Raw genomic sequence first — 18,064 nt, 5'->3', positions numbered from 1 at the left:
ACATGGAACGTTATGGTAGGTACATAACTTCTCAATGTTAAGTTGTCAATCTCGCCTTCATTCTTGCTGGATGGGACCGCGTCACTAGCACCTTCATCCTGGGTGGCTCATTGGAACAGACTCTTAAGAATGGTGGAACCAAATGTTGCTCTGTCCCTGGAGGCCATGTCCAATTTGTAATGCGAAACAAAGGTATGAGGAGAGGCCCATGTGGCTGCCGCACAGATAGTGTCTATTGGTAGTCTAGCTTGAAAAGCTGTAGATGTAGCTAGTGCTCTAGTTGAATGGGCTTTTGGCTTAGAAGTTAATTCCCTGCCTCTGAGTTGATAAATAGATGTAATCACAGAAGACAGCCACCTAGATAGGGTTACCTTGGAAACAGGAAGGCCTTTCTTATTTTCTGCATACGATAAAAACAGTTGATCAGACTTCCTTATTTGTTTGGTTCTATCCAAATAGTTTCGGAGCTGGCGGTGAACATCTAGATAATGTAGCTTTTGCTCCGCTCTATTAGTATAGTTTGGGAAAAAAACTGGGAGATCAACTTATTGATTTAAATTTGTCTGCGAAGCTACCTTGGGTAAGAAGGATGGATTAGTCCTTAGAGAAACTCTGTCTTTATGGAAGATTAAGTAGGAAGGACGAATGCAGAGGGCGTGAAGCTCTGATGCTCTCCTAGCAGAAGTAATGGCGACTAGGAAGAGTGTCTTCCAGGAAAGAAATTTCAATGAACAGGAGACCGCAGGTTCAAAGGGGAGGAGAATCAAGGATGTTAAGACTAAATTAAGATCCCACTGAGGTGGAGGGTCTTTGATCAGAGGCTTAAGTAAATATACACCTTTAAGGAAGGCTTTGCAAAGCTTATTGGATATGATGTTGTGGTCCGATAAGCCTGTATGAAAATTCAATATGGCTGCCAACTGAACCTTTACTGTAGAGGCAGAAGACCCTGAATGAAAAATTTCGGCTAGGAAGTCTAAGACTGAATGAATTGGGGCAGTAAAGGGATCTATATTCCTTGCCTTTGCCCAGAAGGAGAAACATTTCCATTTACTAGTGTAGATCCTTCTGGTGGAAGATTTAAGGGAAGCTACTATGATATCCCGGACGGGATTAGAAATCATAGGAAGCCTGGCTAAGGACGGAAGTAGAGCAACCAAGCAGTGAGGTTGAGAGAATGTAGGGATTGGTGCAGCTGCCCCGACTGATGGGTCAACAGATCTGGAGCTGGGTCCAGATGCCAAGGCTGTACCAAAAGATAATGATGTAGAAACGGAAACTGTATCTGTCGAGGCCAATAAGGGGCAATGAGAATCAACTTGGCTCTCAAGGCGGTTGCTTTCTGAATTACTTGTGGGATTAGAGGAAAGGGTGGAAAGGCATAGAAAAGTCCCCGAGGCCAATCTTGGACTAGAGCGTCTCTGAGGGGATGCCCTTAGGGGGAAGAGGGTGAGGAAGTCGGGGCATTTGCTGTTTTGGGGTGTAGCAAAAAGATTGCAGCAAGGAAGGCCCCACTTCTGAAAAATCTCTTCCGCTACCGATTGTTTGAGAGACCACTCATGTGGCATGAGTATAGCTCTGCTCAACCTGTCCGCTATGATGTTGGACTTCCCGGGGATATGAGTTGCTATCAGAAACCGCTGAGAGGAGATCGCCCATTGCCAAAGTCTGAGTGCCTCTCGACACAGGGGATACGACTTGGTTCCGCCTTGCTTGTTGATATACCACACTACGGACATATTGTCTGTTTGGATTGCAATAGTTCCTAGGAGAAGAGAGTCGTGGCGGGCTTGCAACGTTAAAAGCACTGCTCTCATCTCTAGGACATTTATGTGCAGGTGGCGCTCGAAAGGTTGCCAAGTGCCATGGACCATCCTGCCCTGAAAATGCCCCCCCCCACCCGATCAGGGAGGCGTCCGATGTCACCGTGGCGACTGGGGGAGGAGGAACAAAGGGTCTGCCCTGATGGACTTGAGGGGACAATATCCACCAGGACAGATGACTTTTGCAAGTTTGAGTTATCATGATCTTGTGGTGCATGGGGAGTTGCTGAAAAGACCATTGGGCGAAAAGCATCCACTGTAGAAGACGCATGTAAAAACGTGCAAGGGGAAGAAGTGTTATGGCGGCCGCCATAAGACCCAATACTTTCAGGAAATACCTCGCCTGAATTTTGTCGCTCTGAAGAAGAACATGGACGTGGTTTTGAATATCTAAGACCCTTTGATCTGTTAACTTTGCTGAAAGTTGTACGGTGTTCAAGTTGGCGCCTATAAAGGTAATAGACTGACAAGGCGACAAGGCAGACTTTTCGAAATTTATAGAGATTCCTAGCCTTCTGCAAATGTGAATGGTGTAAGCTCTGGCTTGGAGAAGTTGATGCCTGGTGGTGGCAGTGAGGAGCCAGTCGTCTAGATATGGAAACACCTGGAATCCTTGCCGTCTCAGGTGAGCCGTAACCGCTGCCATACATTTGGTGAACACTCTGGGGGCTGTAGTGAGACCAAAGGGCAGGGCTCTGAATTGGTAGTGACTGGCCCCCAGCCAAAAATAGAGAAACCTTCTGGAGTGCCTGTGAATTTTGATGTGATAGTATGCATCCTGAAGGTCCATGGAGCGCATCCAATTGTCCTTGCCCAGAAAGGGCAGAATGGACTGTGAGGGGACCATCCAGAATCTTGTTCTCTTTACAAACTTGTTTAGTTTGCTGAGATATAATATTGGTCTCCAGTCCCCTGTCTTTTTCGGTACCAAAAAGAACCTTGAGTAGATTCCGGATCCTAGTTGGTCTGCTGGGACTGGCTGGATGGCTCTTTTTGCTAGCAGTTTTGATATTTCTGATACTGCTAGTTCCCTTAGACTGGGTGGAACACCTGGAAGGGTTCCCTTTTGCTGAATTGGGGTTTGGATAAAGGGAATTTTGTAACCCTCGGATATGATCGACTGTACCCATTTGTCTTGAGTAAGGGAAAGCCAGGCTATTGGGTACAGCGACAATCTTCCCCCGACTGCCTCCGAAGGTGGGCAATCGGGCAACATCTCAGGGATGCTGGAAGGGTTTGTCAGAGAGAGGCTCCCTGCTACCCTGGTTCTGCGGACCCCTCTGCCCCTAGGGCGGCGTCTGTTGTTGTTACCCCCTCTGCCTCTGGGGGTAAACTGACCTCTTGCGTCAGGCGTGACTCCTTGAGATTTGCGGAACCACATTTTCTCACCCTTCTGACCCTTAGGGTATGGTCTTGAAGGGGTGGAGAAACGGACTCCCACGGCAGAAAGAGTCTTGCCATCCTGTTCGCATCTGGTCAAGGTGTCTTTCACTTGAGGTCCGAACAAAGCCGAACCATCAAAAGGGGAATTTGTGAAGGACGCCTTGAAAGGGTCCGTGAAATTACACAGCCGCATCCAGGCGTGACGCCTTAAGGCCACTCCTGTGCCTGCGGCCCTACTCGCTCCATCGGCTGCATATGAAATTAGATGCATGAAGGAGTTAACAATCGAGTTCAGGGTTCCAGGCTGTGAGTTTATTTTATCCTGGGACCCAGCAGCTGATGGATCCTGTAAGACTTCTCCCAACTCTTTGAGAATATCTCTCTGAAGGCGGGTGAAGTTACACAAGTAATTCAGTGACCGCATGGCAAAGGTCGCTGAAGAAAACATCCGCTTACCGTACCTATCCATGGTCCTAGAATCCTTATTAGGAGGATGGATAGGTACTGAAGGATCAGCTAGTTCCTTCTTGGTGGCTGCAGCCACCACCATGGCATCCGCCGGTACACCTTTTGTTAGGAATTGCTTGTCAACTGGTGCTGTGATGTATTTAGATGGCCTCCGAGGGGTGGGTTCCACTGAATCCGGGGCCGACCATGCCTTCCGAGCCACTACTTCCATAAGGGGGTCGAAAGGTGGAGACACCCAGGAGGTGGAGAGTCGAGAACCAAAAGCCTCCAGGTACACCGACTCGTCCTTGGAAGGATTAAGGGAAGACCAGTTCCCCCTCTGCTTCAGGATTTCTAGGATGTCTGAGAAAGAGACATCCTCAGAGGGGGACTTTGGGGATCCCTCCGACTCATCCAAGTCGGTGTCAGATGTAATGGACTCAGGGGAGTCCACACGCTTCCTCTTACATGTCCTCTTATGCGGAGGCTCCACTGACAGGTCAGGACAAGCCTCGCAAGAGGAAGAAATTCCTAGTGGGGAAACCTGAGGCGTTGGATCTCTGGGTCCAGGAGCAAGAGAGTGGGAAGAGACATCAGCAGGCACTGTAGTGGAAGGAGCTGATGGAGCTGACCATTGACTATGCCCTGGGGCTAGTACGCTCCTCATCACCTCGAAGGCCCTATCAGAAAGGCCAGAGGGCCCCCGCTCCAAAGAGGTAGGAACCCCAGGCCGCACCGACAGGGAAGGCTCCGAGGCCGATGTCGGGGCCGAGCTTACCAGCACCGATGCTCCATGAGGGAGAACGGGGTCAGACAATGGTCCGATGCCACTCGCCCCCTCGGAGCCGACGAGAGAGATCAGGCGCCCGGATCCATCCAATGAAGGTATCAAGGAAGAGATCGGAGCAGAAGACGAAGGAGCCGAAGGGGGAGGTATCGACTCTGACGCCACAACAGTCACGGCTTCGAGGAGCTCAGGCTCCGAACTCTGAGGGAGAGTCAAAGGAGGAAAATTAGGTGGAGTCGTAATAGCTACCGTCTGATGAGACGGGCTAGAGATCAAATGGGCCAATGCCTGAGACTTTAGCAGCCTACTTACCACTCTCTCAAGGTCGTGATCTGAAAGTCTGGATGACCAAGAAGATCAGCTCCGATGGCTCCGCTCCGAGAGCAGGGGAGACCTCGGAGCCGAATGGATGGACTCCAATGAAGGGGATCTTGACCTCTTCTTAGATGGAGCCAACGGAGCCGAGGACACGTCGGCTCCAGCCGGAGCCGACAGTGAAAGCATGGGCTGAGAGGTATCGGCACCGAGTGGTGCCGAGACCGGAACCTGTGACTCAAAGGGATCGGCTCCAGCCGGAGCCGATCTAGGCACAGACAAGGAGCCAGCAGCCGAAGGCTTAGTACTTGGAGCCGATGGTTTTGCTGGTTTCGAGGGCCTCCCCGACGCAGACTTAGTCGGGGAGCCCTCGGGCTTTAACAAGCCCCTCAGTATAAGTTTGTTCCTGCTCTCCTGCTGGAGTCTTGGACTGAATGCATGACATACTGAACAAGAGTCCTGCAGGTGCAGGGGTCCCAGGCAGTAAACACAAGAAGTGTGACCGTCTGTCAGAGACATTTTCTGACAGCACGAGTTACACTTCTTAAAGCCTGAGACCTTAGTTTCCTTTGGTTCCTTCGACATAACAGTGTTGAGGGTTCACAAAGGTAAGACAAAAACACACACACACTCTCAAAAAACTATAAATTAACAATAAAAATATTAATAGGGATACTGACACACCCAAACACTCTATAGGATCCCTAAGAAAAAATTAGGAAAGGGGCAGGCTTAAGGCCTAACCTAAGAGTAGAGGGGGAGGGATATAAGGGATAAAAAAGGGAAGGTATAAAACAGTAATAGAGTTAAAGGTAGTTGCTAACTATTGAAAAGACACAACTAGGTGAAAAATTAACTCAAAAGGGTGACTGAAGACTATATATATTAAGACTTACCAGGAGCCGGTAAAAAAACGCACCTCGCAAGCGAAAGCGGCAAACGAGATCTGGAGAGTTATCGCCTAGCATCATGGGATATAGGGTTGCCTCGAGCCGGTAAAATAAGCTCTCGAGCTTTAGTAAGTGGCCGAGTCGGAGCCGAGGATCGGTTCCGAACCCATCCAGCAAGAATGAAGGCGAGATTGACAACTTAACATCAAACATATAAGTATGACATGCAGTCTTAAACATACTCACAGAAGTACCTGTTATAAAGTTTAAAGCAGAACAGCCATTTCCTAATCACAGTGACCGCACTCTACCTGTAGTACCCTGTTTGGGTTTGCATATAGAAAAGATTTCATTCAAGCACATGATATTTTTGCTTTTACTTTCTCTCCTTTGACTGGCAGTGTACAATACTGCAGCTGCTTATGCATAGGAATATACATGACGTAGATCAATTGGCAGGTGAGGCCTCCATTTGCTATTTCCCTTTCACTGCATTTACTCAAAATGGTAATATTGCAAAGGTGCAGTATATTTCTTCTAAATTCAAACTGAATCCTTTCGGCCCCAGAATATGGACTGAAGCTTCAAAGGCGGTGGTGTCTCCATATTCATAAAGGATATGCACACCTCCAGACTAGTAGCCCAGCATAACACATTGAAGATACTTCAGGTACAACTAACAGTGTGTAAGACAGTGATTCAGGTTGTAGCCTGCTATAGGTCCCCATTCATGTCCCAAGACTCTCATTCCATGTTCCTAAGCACCCTGGAAACTATTAGGGTTCATACTGGGTGACTTCAACTACTCCTCCATTAACTGGGAAAACTACTCATGCACCAATACACTTGCCCAACGCTTCCTGGAATTCAGTAATTCCAGTCCGCTGGACCAGCTCATTCTTACCTTCATTAGAGGAAGCAACATCCTTGACCTGGTTATTACTAACATGGGCAACCGTTGCTCAATACCAATAGTCAATTCCTTCCTGGTTAGAGCTGACCACAAACTAATTACCATGGAAATCCACATCTCACCCACACCACCAGCAAAGGTAACCACCATGACAAACTTCTCCAAAGCTTACTTTGGGCTCCTAAAAGCAGAGGTGGATAACTTCACAGCACCCACGCAAATGGAAAATAGGTGCATGACCGTCATATCATACACCAATGCACTGTACGAACACATACATAAATGCAAGGAACTAGCCATAAACAACAGAACCAAGACGATCTCTCCTCCAAAAAAATGAAGCCAATCTGGTGGTCCACTGCCATTAATAAACTCTACAACAGAAGGAAGAAACTGTTGCAGAAAAAGGTGAAGTCCCAAGACTGGAAAAACTCCCTTGTTAGCCTCAACAAATGTTGAGATCCCTCATCAAAACCTCTAAAGCTAGCTATGAAGGCAGAATTGTGGCAGACACTAAAAACAATCATAAAGCCTTCTACAGTTATATCAAAAATCTCCACAGCAATACCCAGATTTGCACTGAATGCAGAATGGTACATCCTATACTGAGCCAACAGCTATTAAAGCTATTGCAAACATACTGGCCGACAGATTCAGTGCCAAACTTACCCCCCCCCCCAAAGGATCAATGCCAGGCACCCAGCATTACTGCAGCACAGGTTAAAGCTGCATTGTCCAAGGCCAAGAATACAGCTGCCATGGAACCCGACAATATCTCTGGCTGTGTTCTAGATGAACTACAAAGTGAACTGGCACAACACCTGTGTGCCCTGTTCAATCACAACCTCACCTCAGGCTTTGCCCCTACAGAATGGTGCACTGCTACAGTCATCCCTCTCCATAAAGGTGGAGCGACTACAGACCCTGGGAATTATCGGCCCATTAGTCTGACAAGTCTGATATGTAAGGCTGTGGAGTGCATCATCATGGACCTAATAAACAAGGATATAGGAAATCTCCAAACTCTGGATCTCATGCAATTTGGTTTTGTGAAGGGTAGATTATGCCTGCTCAACCTCTCTGACTTCTTTGAGTCAGTCACCAGAGCTGTGGATGAGGGCAAGGCAGTTCATACAGCCTACTTCGATTTGGCCAAGGCCTTTGATACCATTCTCCACTCAGAAATTGTTGATAGACTCACAAACTAGGCATCAACCCATATATGACTAGATAGGTTGCAAATTGGTAACAGATAGAACCCACAGTGTGAAAATAGTTGACACCAAGTCAGACTGTTGACCAGTCATGAGTGTTGTCCCACAGGGATCAGTCCTGGGTCCTCTCCTGCTTGGCATCTACTTCTCAGAAGTCCAGACCAGCATGGAGGGACTCTGGGTGACCAAGTTCACTGATGATTGCAAGCTGGGAGCCATTATTAACTCCCCAAGTGATGTAGACATCCTACAGAAAGGTCTCACTGAGACCAATGACTGGTGTCGAAATCCTGGCCTTAAGCTTAATGCCAAAAAATGTGTTGTCATTCCCTTTGGGAAAAACTCAGTTCCCACTAATTACCACATTGATGTCAGCCCACTGAACACTGACGGCATTATAAGAGATCTGGGGACTCAGGTTGACAGCGACCTTGACCACCACACTGCCACTGTGGTCAAAAAGTCCTTCTGTGTGGCACATCTCATTACTAAGGGTTTTGAATCCAGGAAGAAAGAGGTCATTATCTCTCTTTACTCTTCTGTCATTAGACCAATCATCGAGTATAATGCCCCATTTGGCATGTACCTCACTAAACACCTGCAACAGCTGGAAAGGCCACAAAAGTACCTCATGAAGAGGATCCTAGGCCTTAAAACACATGCCCTACATGGACACACTCAAAAAAACTCCATCTTTTCTCTGTCTAATATCATCTATTAAGAGGCGATCTCTGCTTGACATACAAAGCCATGTCTGACCCAGCCCTGTTAGAAATGTTACACTTAAAGAAATCTCAATCCCTCCACACCAGATGCTCCAGGGACCCCAACCTCATTACCACAATCAACAGAACATGCTGGAGGGACAGGTTCATAACCCAGAGACTGCCCATGCTCTGGAACAGACTTCCCATACATGTCAAGCAAAGCACCTCACTGGCCCTTTTCAAGAGAAATCTTGATGAGTGGATGGGAAATAGAAAGTTCACCCCAGCATCACTCCAGTGGCTCTACTTGATAGAGGCACTGGGACCTATCGATGGCATGATGGCAGGGCACGTCTAAGGGATAGGCTTATAAAGGCTCCAGGGCCGTTGGCCTAGTACACACCTATGAACCTATGGGGAAAAAAGTCAGCTGACAGCCAGTACACCATGATATTGCCACATCAAGTTAGAGTAGCTTAAATGTGTTTGTAAAAGCAGATTAATTGCATCATAAAAGATTACATTACTTCATTTTCCCAATACATTACCAGTTTTCAATTTTTAATTTCTGTAATATACTTAAATATCTCTCCAGTGATGTGATCTTGATAACAGGGAGCACATCACTATATTTTCAAGAAATAACAGTACCTCTTCCGAAATTTCCTTCATCACATTTTAATGTTTAATATATATACTCACATGTCCTCAAAATCTAAAAGATAGTCCATGTTGCTGTCTAATAATTGAAACTGCAGCTTTAAGTTAACAATGTCTTCTACTTCCCATATAGGGTACTTTTTAAGTATCTCTGCAGTCCTTCCTTCATTGCGGGCCTCACATTCTAATCAGAAAGTCAAAAAAGAAAATGAATATTATGTTTATAAAGAAGTATAGATCTACTTTAAGGGTGACAACATTGCAAGTACTATACCAACTATACTGTGAAAAAAGTAATTAAAATAGTTACTTTTTCATTATGTGTACATCATTTGACAAGATGGAGATGTAGAAATAGAATTTATGTTACAATCCATGCAGCATGTGTCATTACACATAGTTAGCTGCACTGAACTGTTTTTATTTTATGAGCACGCTCATTTATTAATTCATAAATATTGCCACTGGACAGTTGTGTGTGGAGAACTATGCCCATTGCCATCTACCTTTCTGGCAGGATTAAGTGTGTGGTAGCATATCTCTCAACTGTCTAGATTTTTGCAAAATGTCCAGATTTTTTGCTCATATTTTTGTTTGTTTCCCCATAACATTTGTGGTTTTCTGGAAAATCACTGGTATGATCTGAGGACTGAAGTCACTAAATAATGACATGCATTTAAGTTTCAGACTTTAAATCATTCAGAAAATGTATGCTAAAACAAACCATGTTACTCTAGCAACTTTCTAAGTTTCCAAGGAAGTGCCAGGAGCCTTGCGTATACAGTACTCTTTATTTAAACAATATAACAAACAGTTCGTTTGAGCGCTTTCATCTGACTACAGAGATTTCATCAGAACAATACTAGTTAACTAAAGCTGCCTTATATACATTTCATCCCGCCCTAATTAATTAATTAACTAATTAAAAATACAATTGTTAAAGAAACACATCCAAGTTCTAAAATAAACTAAATATTACTCCATCCCTATATAAAAACATAATTGTAACTTACAACAATCTAATACAATTCAAACTTCAAACAATAATTGTATGCAATATTTACAATAAATTGTAAACAAAACGCTAAATAAGAATAAAATATATCCCTGTATAATATATACTGGATAAATAAGACTATTAAAACACTGTGAAATACAGTATTAATACCCATATATAAAAAACTAATCATTGTTATAATCATATATGTACGTTATATTGCATTATGTTTTTACTAGAGGTTTAGTAGGTATGACCTCATTGAGTCCTGGAGGTGAGGCTGCATTTAACCTTATCTGCCATTTTATCTCCTTTTCTCCAACAACTGCTTTTATGTTACCACCCCTAGGGTTAGGAGATATAACCTCTACCCCACAGTAATTGCAATGACCACATTTTCTAGTACCTTTCCTATTGTATACCCCACTCTTGTAATTTTGTGTTTTAACCTCAATGATCTTTTTCAAATTCATACCTGTCTTAGAAACAAAGTGAGGACATGTAGAAATTTTGTCCTTTATCCCCTCATGTTCCAGTTATTTAAGATTATATCCTTAACATCCTTCGTATAATCCCCTTGTTTTAAAATGCAAGCCCTAGTATAAGGCTTTTCAACCTGTGTAGCATTTTCATTTGTAGTATTTTGGCTGGCAGACTTAGCGACCAGCCCAGTACCTAATAACGAAGGATATTTTTTTCCCCATTCACTAGAAACATAATGTATAATGTCCTCAATCATACTATTAGGGTACCCCTTGTCCCTAAATAAATTACCTATGAATTGAAGTTCACTTAACATATTGTCTTCGTTAGACGACATGCGTGCCGCTCTAATGCACTGTCCCTTGACAATGCTGCGTTTCAATGAATACGTGTGTGCACTCTCAAAGTGCAAATACGCATTGCTGAAAGTATCCTTTCTAAAAAATTTTGACTGGAAGGAATGGCCATCACTATAAACATAAACATCTAGATAGTTTATACCTTCCTTACAACACTGATATGTAAACTGTAAAAAACTTGTAGTCTGATTCAAATAATCAATAAAATTTTTTAATGTGGCTTCGTCACCCTCCCATAGCACGAAGATGTCGTCCAGGTATCGAACAAAGCACCTGATATATTTCTTCCAAGGGGAGTGCAAAACAAATTCTTCTTCCCAATCAAGGAGAACTAAATTGGCATACATGGGGGCACAGGCTGCCCCCATCGCTACGCCAGAAACCTGTCTGTAATACTCCCCTTCATAGTAAATGAAGTTATTGTCAAGCACGGTTTCCAAAAACTCCCTCAATAAAATGATGGTATCCTGATCCAACCCACTGTGCTTGCACAAACTATTATGGAATCTCTCAACACCTTCATCCTTCGGGATACAAGAAAATAAATCTTTTATGTCTATAGTAACAAAAATTAAACTGGGACTCCACAAGTCCATGTTAAAGATTCCTAGGAATTCCCAGGAATCTTTCATAATATGTCCTACTTCTCTATAAATATGCTTTAAGTGATGGTCAATAACTTTTCCGAAAGGAAACACTTTGCTGTGGCTTCCAGAAATTATCGGTCTGAATGGGGGGGTCAACCGGGTTTTTGTGAACCTTGGGAATACCCGTAATGGTTGCCAGGACTGGAAATTCCACCCGGAGAAACCGGTATAGTTCATCATCAATACGGGTGTCTAAAAGAAGCTCTTCAAGGTCTGTTAAGGATATAATCTTAAATAACTGGAACATATTGAGAAGCGATGAGGGGATAAAGGACAAAATTTCTACATGTCCTCACTTTGTTTCTAAGACAGGTATGAATTTGAAAAAGATCATTGAGGTTAAAACACAAAATTACAAGAGTGGGGTATACAATAGGAAAGGTACTAGAAAATGTGGTCATTGCAATTACTGTGGGTATATAATGGAAGAAACAGAAATACATTTGAACAATCATATTTGTAGTAAAATTATTTTCAACCATGGAAATTGCCAGTCTCAACATCTGGTATATCTGGCAAAGTGTTGCTCATGTAATAGTTTTTACATTGGAAAGACGGACCGACGATTAAGGGACAGAATTTATGACCACACCTATTGTATTAGAAAAAATGATACCAACAACGCTCTTTCTCGTCATCTTGTTAGTAGTCCAGGATGTCAGGGGTTTAAATTTGCAATTTTAGAGGTTATATCTCCTAACCCTAGGGGTGGTAACATAAAAGCAGTTGTTGGAGAAAAGGAGATAAAATGGCAGATAAGGTTAAATGCAGCCTCACCTCCAGGACTCAATGAGGTCATACCTACTAAACCTCTAGTAAAAACATAATACAATATAACGTACATATATGATTATAACAATGATTAGTTTTTTATATATGGGTATTAATACTGTATTTCACAGTGTTTTAATAGTCTTATTTATCCAGTATATATTATACAGGGATATATTTTATTCTTATTTAGCGTTTTGTTTACAATTTATTGTAAATATTGCATACAATTATTGTTTGAAGTTTGAATTGTATTAGATTGTTGTAAGTTACAATTATGTTTTTATATAGGGATGGAGTAATATTTAGTTTATTTTAGAACTTGGATGTGTTTCTTTAACAATTGTATTTTTAATTAGTTAATTAATTAATTAGGGCGGGATGAAATGTATATAAGGCAGCTTTAGTTAACTAGTATTGTTATGATGAAATCTCTGTAGTCAGATGAAAGCGCTCAAACGAACTGTTTGTTATATTGTTTAAATAAAGAGTACTGTATACGCAAGGCTCCTGGCACTTCCTTGGATATTGTTCGTATCTTCTGTTACTTGTGGTTGAGGTCCGAGGTTCACTTTTATAACTTTCTAAGTTTATAAGAGCAATATTTAAAATATGTCCCTATTTTTCGACCTTTGTTCCCCCCATTTTGTTGAGTTTTGTCCAGATTTCTTGCACTAAGAGCGTGAGAGGTATGTTTGATAGTGTGAAGACCCACCACTGGACCAGTAATCAAGGAGCCTTAATCTTCACCATTGGCACTTGTGGGGAACATTCACTGGGAGGATAACAAGTATACACACACTATTTCCAGATGCAGCTCTCTGCATCAAGTGCAAATTCTCTTAAGAGAACACAGAGACCACAGTCAGTCCGGGGCTGGTTTCTTCCTCTTTCTCCAGATCTCCAATAAGACTCCCCACTGACACAGCTATAGAGTTGAGATCTCAGCTGAGTGTCCAAGCCAAGCCCTCCGGCACCCTCTCCATCCAACCAGTGCTTCGTGTCCCTGCCCAAATAGCTGACACACACACACTCCCCAAGATTGAGGTAGCTCCGTGCAAGAATAAAGTGGTTTGTGTCCGTTTAGAACAGCAGCGTGCCTTGCATATTCATGAAGACACTCTGCTGTTTAAACTACACGGACATGAGCCGTGAACAAGTGCAGGGGGCATGTCCAAGTAGTGCAAGAACACTAAACACGTCCCCTGCACTCAGAAAGTGCCATAAGGCACTTTCTAAGCTGAACCGGCATAATATTAGAGCTTTGCTGTAATATTATGCCAGTATTTCAGTGTCTGCGGACACTGAAATAAAAACGGCAACAAGAAAGCAATGCAAGGGGTGTGTGACAGGTTCTAGGACACACCCCCTGCATTGCTAAAGTGCCGTACAACACTTCTGCAACCTGCTAAAGCAGGAAATGTGTGCAAATGCACACATAATGGGGGAAAGATCCCCCAAAATTGACAGAACACACATATAACCCTCACAAACATAGAAAGTTGATAGAGAACAGGTCATGCATTAGCATGAATTACGGAAGGGTAGAAGTCAGAAAGCAAATGTATGCCAATATTCCCTTCCAAAAGTACATGTTAACAAAGGCACAAATGATGGGGGAATAAATAATACATTAGGGACATGTCTGAAAATATGCCCTCACACACTTAGAAAGTTGATAGATAACAGGATATGTATTAGCAGGAGTCCCTGAAGGATAGAAGCCTGAAAGCCAAATTCCGCAGACACTGAAATAAAAATGGCAACAAGAAAGCAATGCAAGGGGTGTGTGACAGGTTCTGGGACACACCCCCTGCATTGCTAAAGTGCCGTACAACACTTCTGCAACCTGCTAAAGCAGGAAATGTGTGCAAATGCACACATAATGGGGGATAGATCCCCCAAAAGTGACAGAACACACATATAGCCCTCACAAACATAGAAAGTTGATAGAGAACAGGTCTTGCATTAGCATGAATTACGGAAGGGTAGAAGTCAGAAAGCAAATGTATGCAAATATTCCCTTCCAACAGTGCATGTTAACAAAGGCACAAATGATGGGGAATAAATAATACATTAGGGACATGTCTGAAAATATGCCCTCACACACTTAGAAAGTTGATAGATAACAGGATATGTATTAGCAGGAGTCCCTGAAGGATAGAAGCCTGAAAGCCAAATGAATGACATCATCTCACAACTGCAGTCCTCAATGACTTGTCAGAATACGACAAGACTCAATTATATAACATAAAAATATGAAAATATATTTTTTTCAAGTCTAAGAAATGTTTAAGCTTAGCTAAATGTGTGTGTGCGTTATGGCCATCTGCATAGCATAGCTTAAACATCCCCAGGAGATAAATGCAAATATACAGGTGAAAATTCCAAGATGAGGTAGTGTAGTGGTTAGAGTCCTGGCTTTACATGCAGGCGTTCATGGTTCAAGTACCAAGACAGGCAACTTTCTTTTCTATGGGAAAGTAGTGTTAAAATTATTTTTGTAAACTTAAATTATGTAGCAACTGCTTTTGTCAACCAAGGTAGAGTAGCAGGTCCAAAAGTGAGATGTCAGTCTAGAAAAGATGTGAACCCCCCCCATATAAACACAAGTGTCCCATACAGTATAGTCACACAAGAATATAATTTAATGAAAGCACATAGGGGGATGTCATGGAAGGTAAACATAAAATTATAATATGTCAGTAATGAGGAATGAATCCCACAATCCTGATACTTAATAAAATGAAATGTGGGCAATGCTAAGTAGTGCTCAGCTATGCTAACCTGGTGTAAGCATTGCTGAAATGTAAATGCTAAGCAATAAGTAACCAAGCTAAGCAGATTTGCACATTGGCAAACAGTGTTCAACATCTATCCCTTTAAGCAGTGCCGACCTTAGCTAAGCGGGTTTGCCCATCGCTCAGCATATTCAAAATCATCCAATCACAGCAAAGTGCAGGGATTCAACCCTATTTAAATCTTGCAGGTGGGAATACATCCATAACCAGTTGTAGCTGATCACTGCAGGCACTATGGCTGGTGTTGGTGAGGGTACGCATTTGTGGGCACATCGTTGGGGCATTCAGGAGTCCAAGGTCATGGTTGAACTCCTTGTGAAAGACCATTAAGGGAGACTGCTGCAGGACCAGTACCATGACTCACAATACAAAGTGGAGGCCTGGAACCATCTCGCACGTGATCTCACTAGTGCTGCTGGCATCCCTCGAACCGGTGAGCAGGTCCGGCACTGTTATGCTGACCTCAAGCGTAGGAAGAGGGAGCTCTTGGACCACTGGACCCAAGATACATGGGCACAAAATATCCCAGAAGTGTGTAAGTATCAGTATCACTTATTGTTCCACAAAGTCCAGCCTGAGTATGTGATTGATAGGTATGCTTAAATGTTTCTTTATCTTCTGTACACCTGCAGATGAGAGGGCTGGAAACATGGACACACATGGAAACAGGCTGCTAAGGCTGTGCCAGGAGTCTGGTGAATACAAATCTAGCTTGCAGTATTCAGGGCAAATAAACAGAAAGGAGTAGAATGTCAACTACCAGTAGGTAAAGTGAGTGCTGTGTGCAATTAATAAATAACCGTTAACAGATTAGTAGTGATGTACATGACATTTAACAATAAAGGTCTCAGTAACTTTCAATAAAAGTAAAAAACCCAGACTATTGAGTTTACTTTATGTTGTGGTAGGAATATAAATGGGCACAGGTTCTGCACAGCAACCATGGCTCTGACAGCAAGAATGAAGTGAGGTTCATCTTGCAAAGATCGTGGAGCTGTAAAACAGGTGAACAACTATATGAAAAGTGCCATGCACCAAGATCTGAACCCTAAATAGTAAGCCGTAAAATGTAATATTTTATCCCCTGCAGCAGTGTTTTGTGTTAACCATTGCTTTCCAGATTGTAATATGTCAAAATATGAATACACAGTACAAGAACCATCTGCCATGCATGAATATCAGAGCTACAAGGTCAGACTGTGCAAACCATAGAGTAGTAGGGAGTAAAAAGTCAAGCAAGAATTAGCAATTCCGCAATAGCTCATTGTGATGAAACACAAGTCTGGTGTAACTTTTTAGCACAAATAGACACGGTTCCCAATCCCAGCAGTGGAAAAAATCTGAATGCATATTGTCACACAAGAATATGTGAATATGTGTAGAAATTGTCAGCTACTGTTAACAGACATTTCCTCCACAGGTCCGCCAGGTAAGGAAATGTTTGTAGTATCTGTAGGAAGGCTTTACTAATAGGAGTACAACACTTCCACTCTCCAACCCCAAGGCTATAATGACAGCAAGATAAGTACATACAAGTGCTTTTTTTCCGATACATGTCCCTCAACTATCACACTGTCAAGGCTGGTGGTCACTGCTGTCAATAACCAGGGTGACAGATAGAAATCCCGTCAGAGTGTGTCAGTAGCACACCCACTCAACATGAGTGCAGGACACCCCATTCAGTGTCACATATGCAACCCTGAATATGTGTAAAAAAAGTCAGGTATTGTTAACATAAATTTTCTCCACAGGTCTGCCAGGTAAGGAAATGTTTGTAGTAGCCGAAAGAAGGCATTACTAATATATTCTGTGTACAACACTTCCACTGTTACACCCCAGGCCATAGGTGCATGTAAAGTGAGGGCAGACCTGGAGTGTAATGAGTAGAGTACTGATCAGTATACCTGTGAAAAATAGAAGCCTATACAGTTGTTAATTTCCATCTCTCTCTCCCCACCCCTATCTGCATCAATAATGTATACACATAAATAATAGGTATGTCTTTCTCCAAACCTACTGTTGGAACTTGTGTTTTATTGTTCTACAAATACTGAATTGCTTTGAATATTAATGATCCTCATTCAAATACTATAATTGGTGGCCTATTGCTGTCAATGTAACTTGCATGCCATTATAATGCCTACTGTGGTTCCATATATGCATGTGTTCTGTTTGCTATTCAACTGTTTCAAAACTGTTTTATGGAGTCAATTGGAATACCCATGCTTGCTGTTATAACTAATCTTGAAATGTGTTGTTCATGACTAAGCAACATATTTTTTAAAACCTGAACACCATAGCACGGCTGGGAAGGCAGATCCCAGCAGAGCCACTTGCTGTACCGCCTTATCTGGCCATGGCACCAGGCCTCCCTCTTCCACTGGTCCTGCACCACCTTTGAGGGGAACCACCTCAAAGGACAGTGCTTGCTCCCCCGGGAGCAGGTGCAGAGAGAAGATGGTCACCCAAAGTCAGGTCCAGGGATTGGTGAGCAGCTTCCTCCAGTCAGAGTTCAGTGATCAGCTGCGCCAACTTGAGGGCCACCTGGAGCAACTTGAGGGTCAGCCTGCACCTCCTGTTCAGCCCCCAACACAGCCACCTTCAGGGCCATGAAGTTGCAGTGGTGACTGCCCAAGGGTGGGGACCTCAGTCCCACTGTATCCATTTGGGGGCTCATGTGCGACTTGATTCCCAACCACCCTCCCTGTCCAAGGTGTTTACCACCCACATGTCATATACCACGCCTGTCTGCTGTCTTGTCTGTCTTCCTACCCAACTTACCTCCCCAAATGTACCTACTATCCTTCCCCAACATCCCACTCTCATCTTAAAAAAAAAAAAAAGTGCAATCTGTTCCCCAAAAACAA

General features: G+C 43.2%; 1 protein-coding gene across 1 annotated transcript in view; it reads right to left on the bottom strand.

Annotated features, from left to right (window-relative positions):
* The window catches only part of LOC122787953 (troponin C-like), a 743,205-nt gene that overhangs the window by 277,306 nt on the left and 447,835 nt on the right, over positions 1–18,064 (bottom strand). Inside the window, exon 4 of the mRNA XM_044054879.1 lies at positions 9,182–9,323. Coding sequence (XP_043910814.1) covers positions 9,182–9,323 — 142 coding nt within the window. The remainder of the gene's footprint in view (positions 1–9,181; positions 9,324–18,064) is intronic.

The sequence above is a fragment of the Protopterus annectens genome, chromosome 13.part0 (genome assembly GCF_019279795.1).
Source record: "Protopterus annectens isolate FY-2018-M chromosome 13.part0, PAN1.0, whole genome shotgun sequence".
NCBI classification, from domain to species: domain Eukaryota; kingdom Metazoa; phylum Chordata; order Ceratodontiformes; family Protopteridae; genus Protopterus; species Protopterus annectens.
This window is presented reverse-complemented; position numbering and strand designations above follow the sequence as displayed.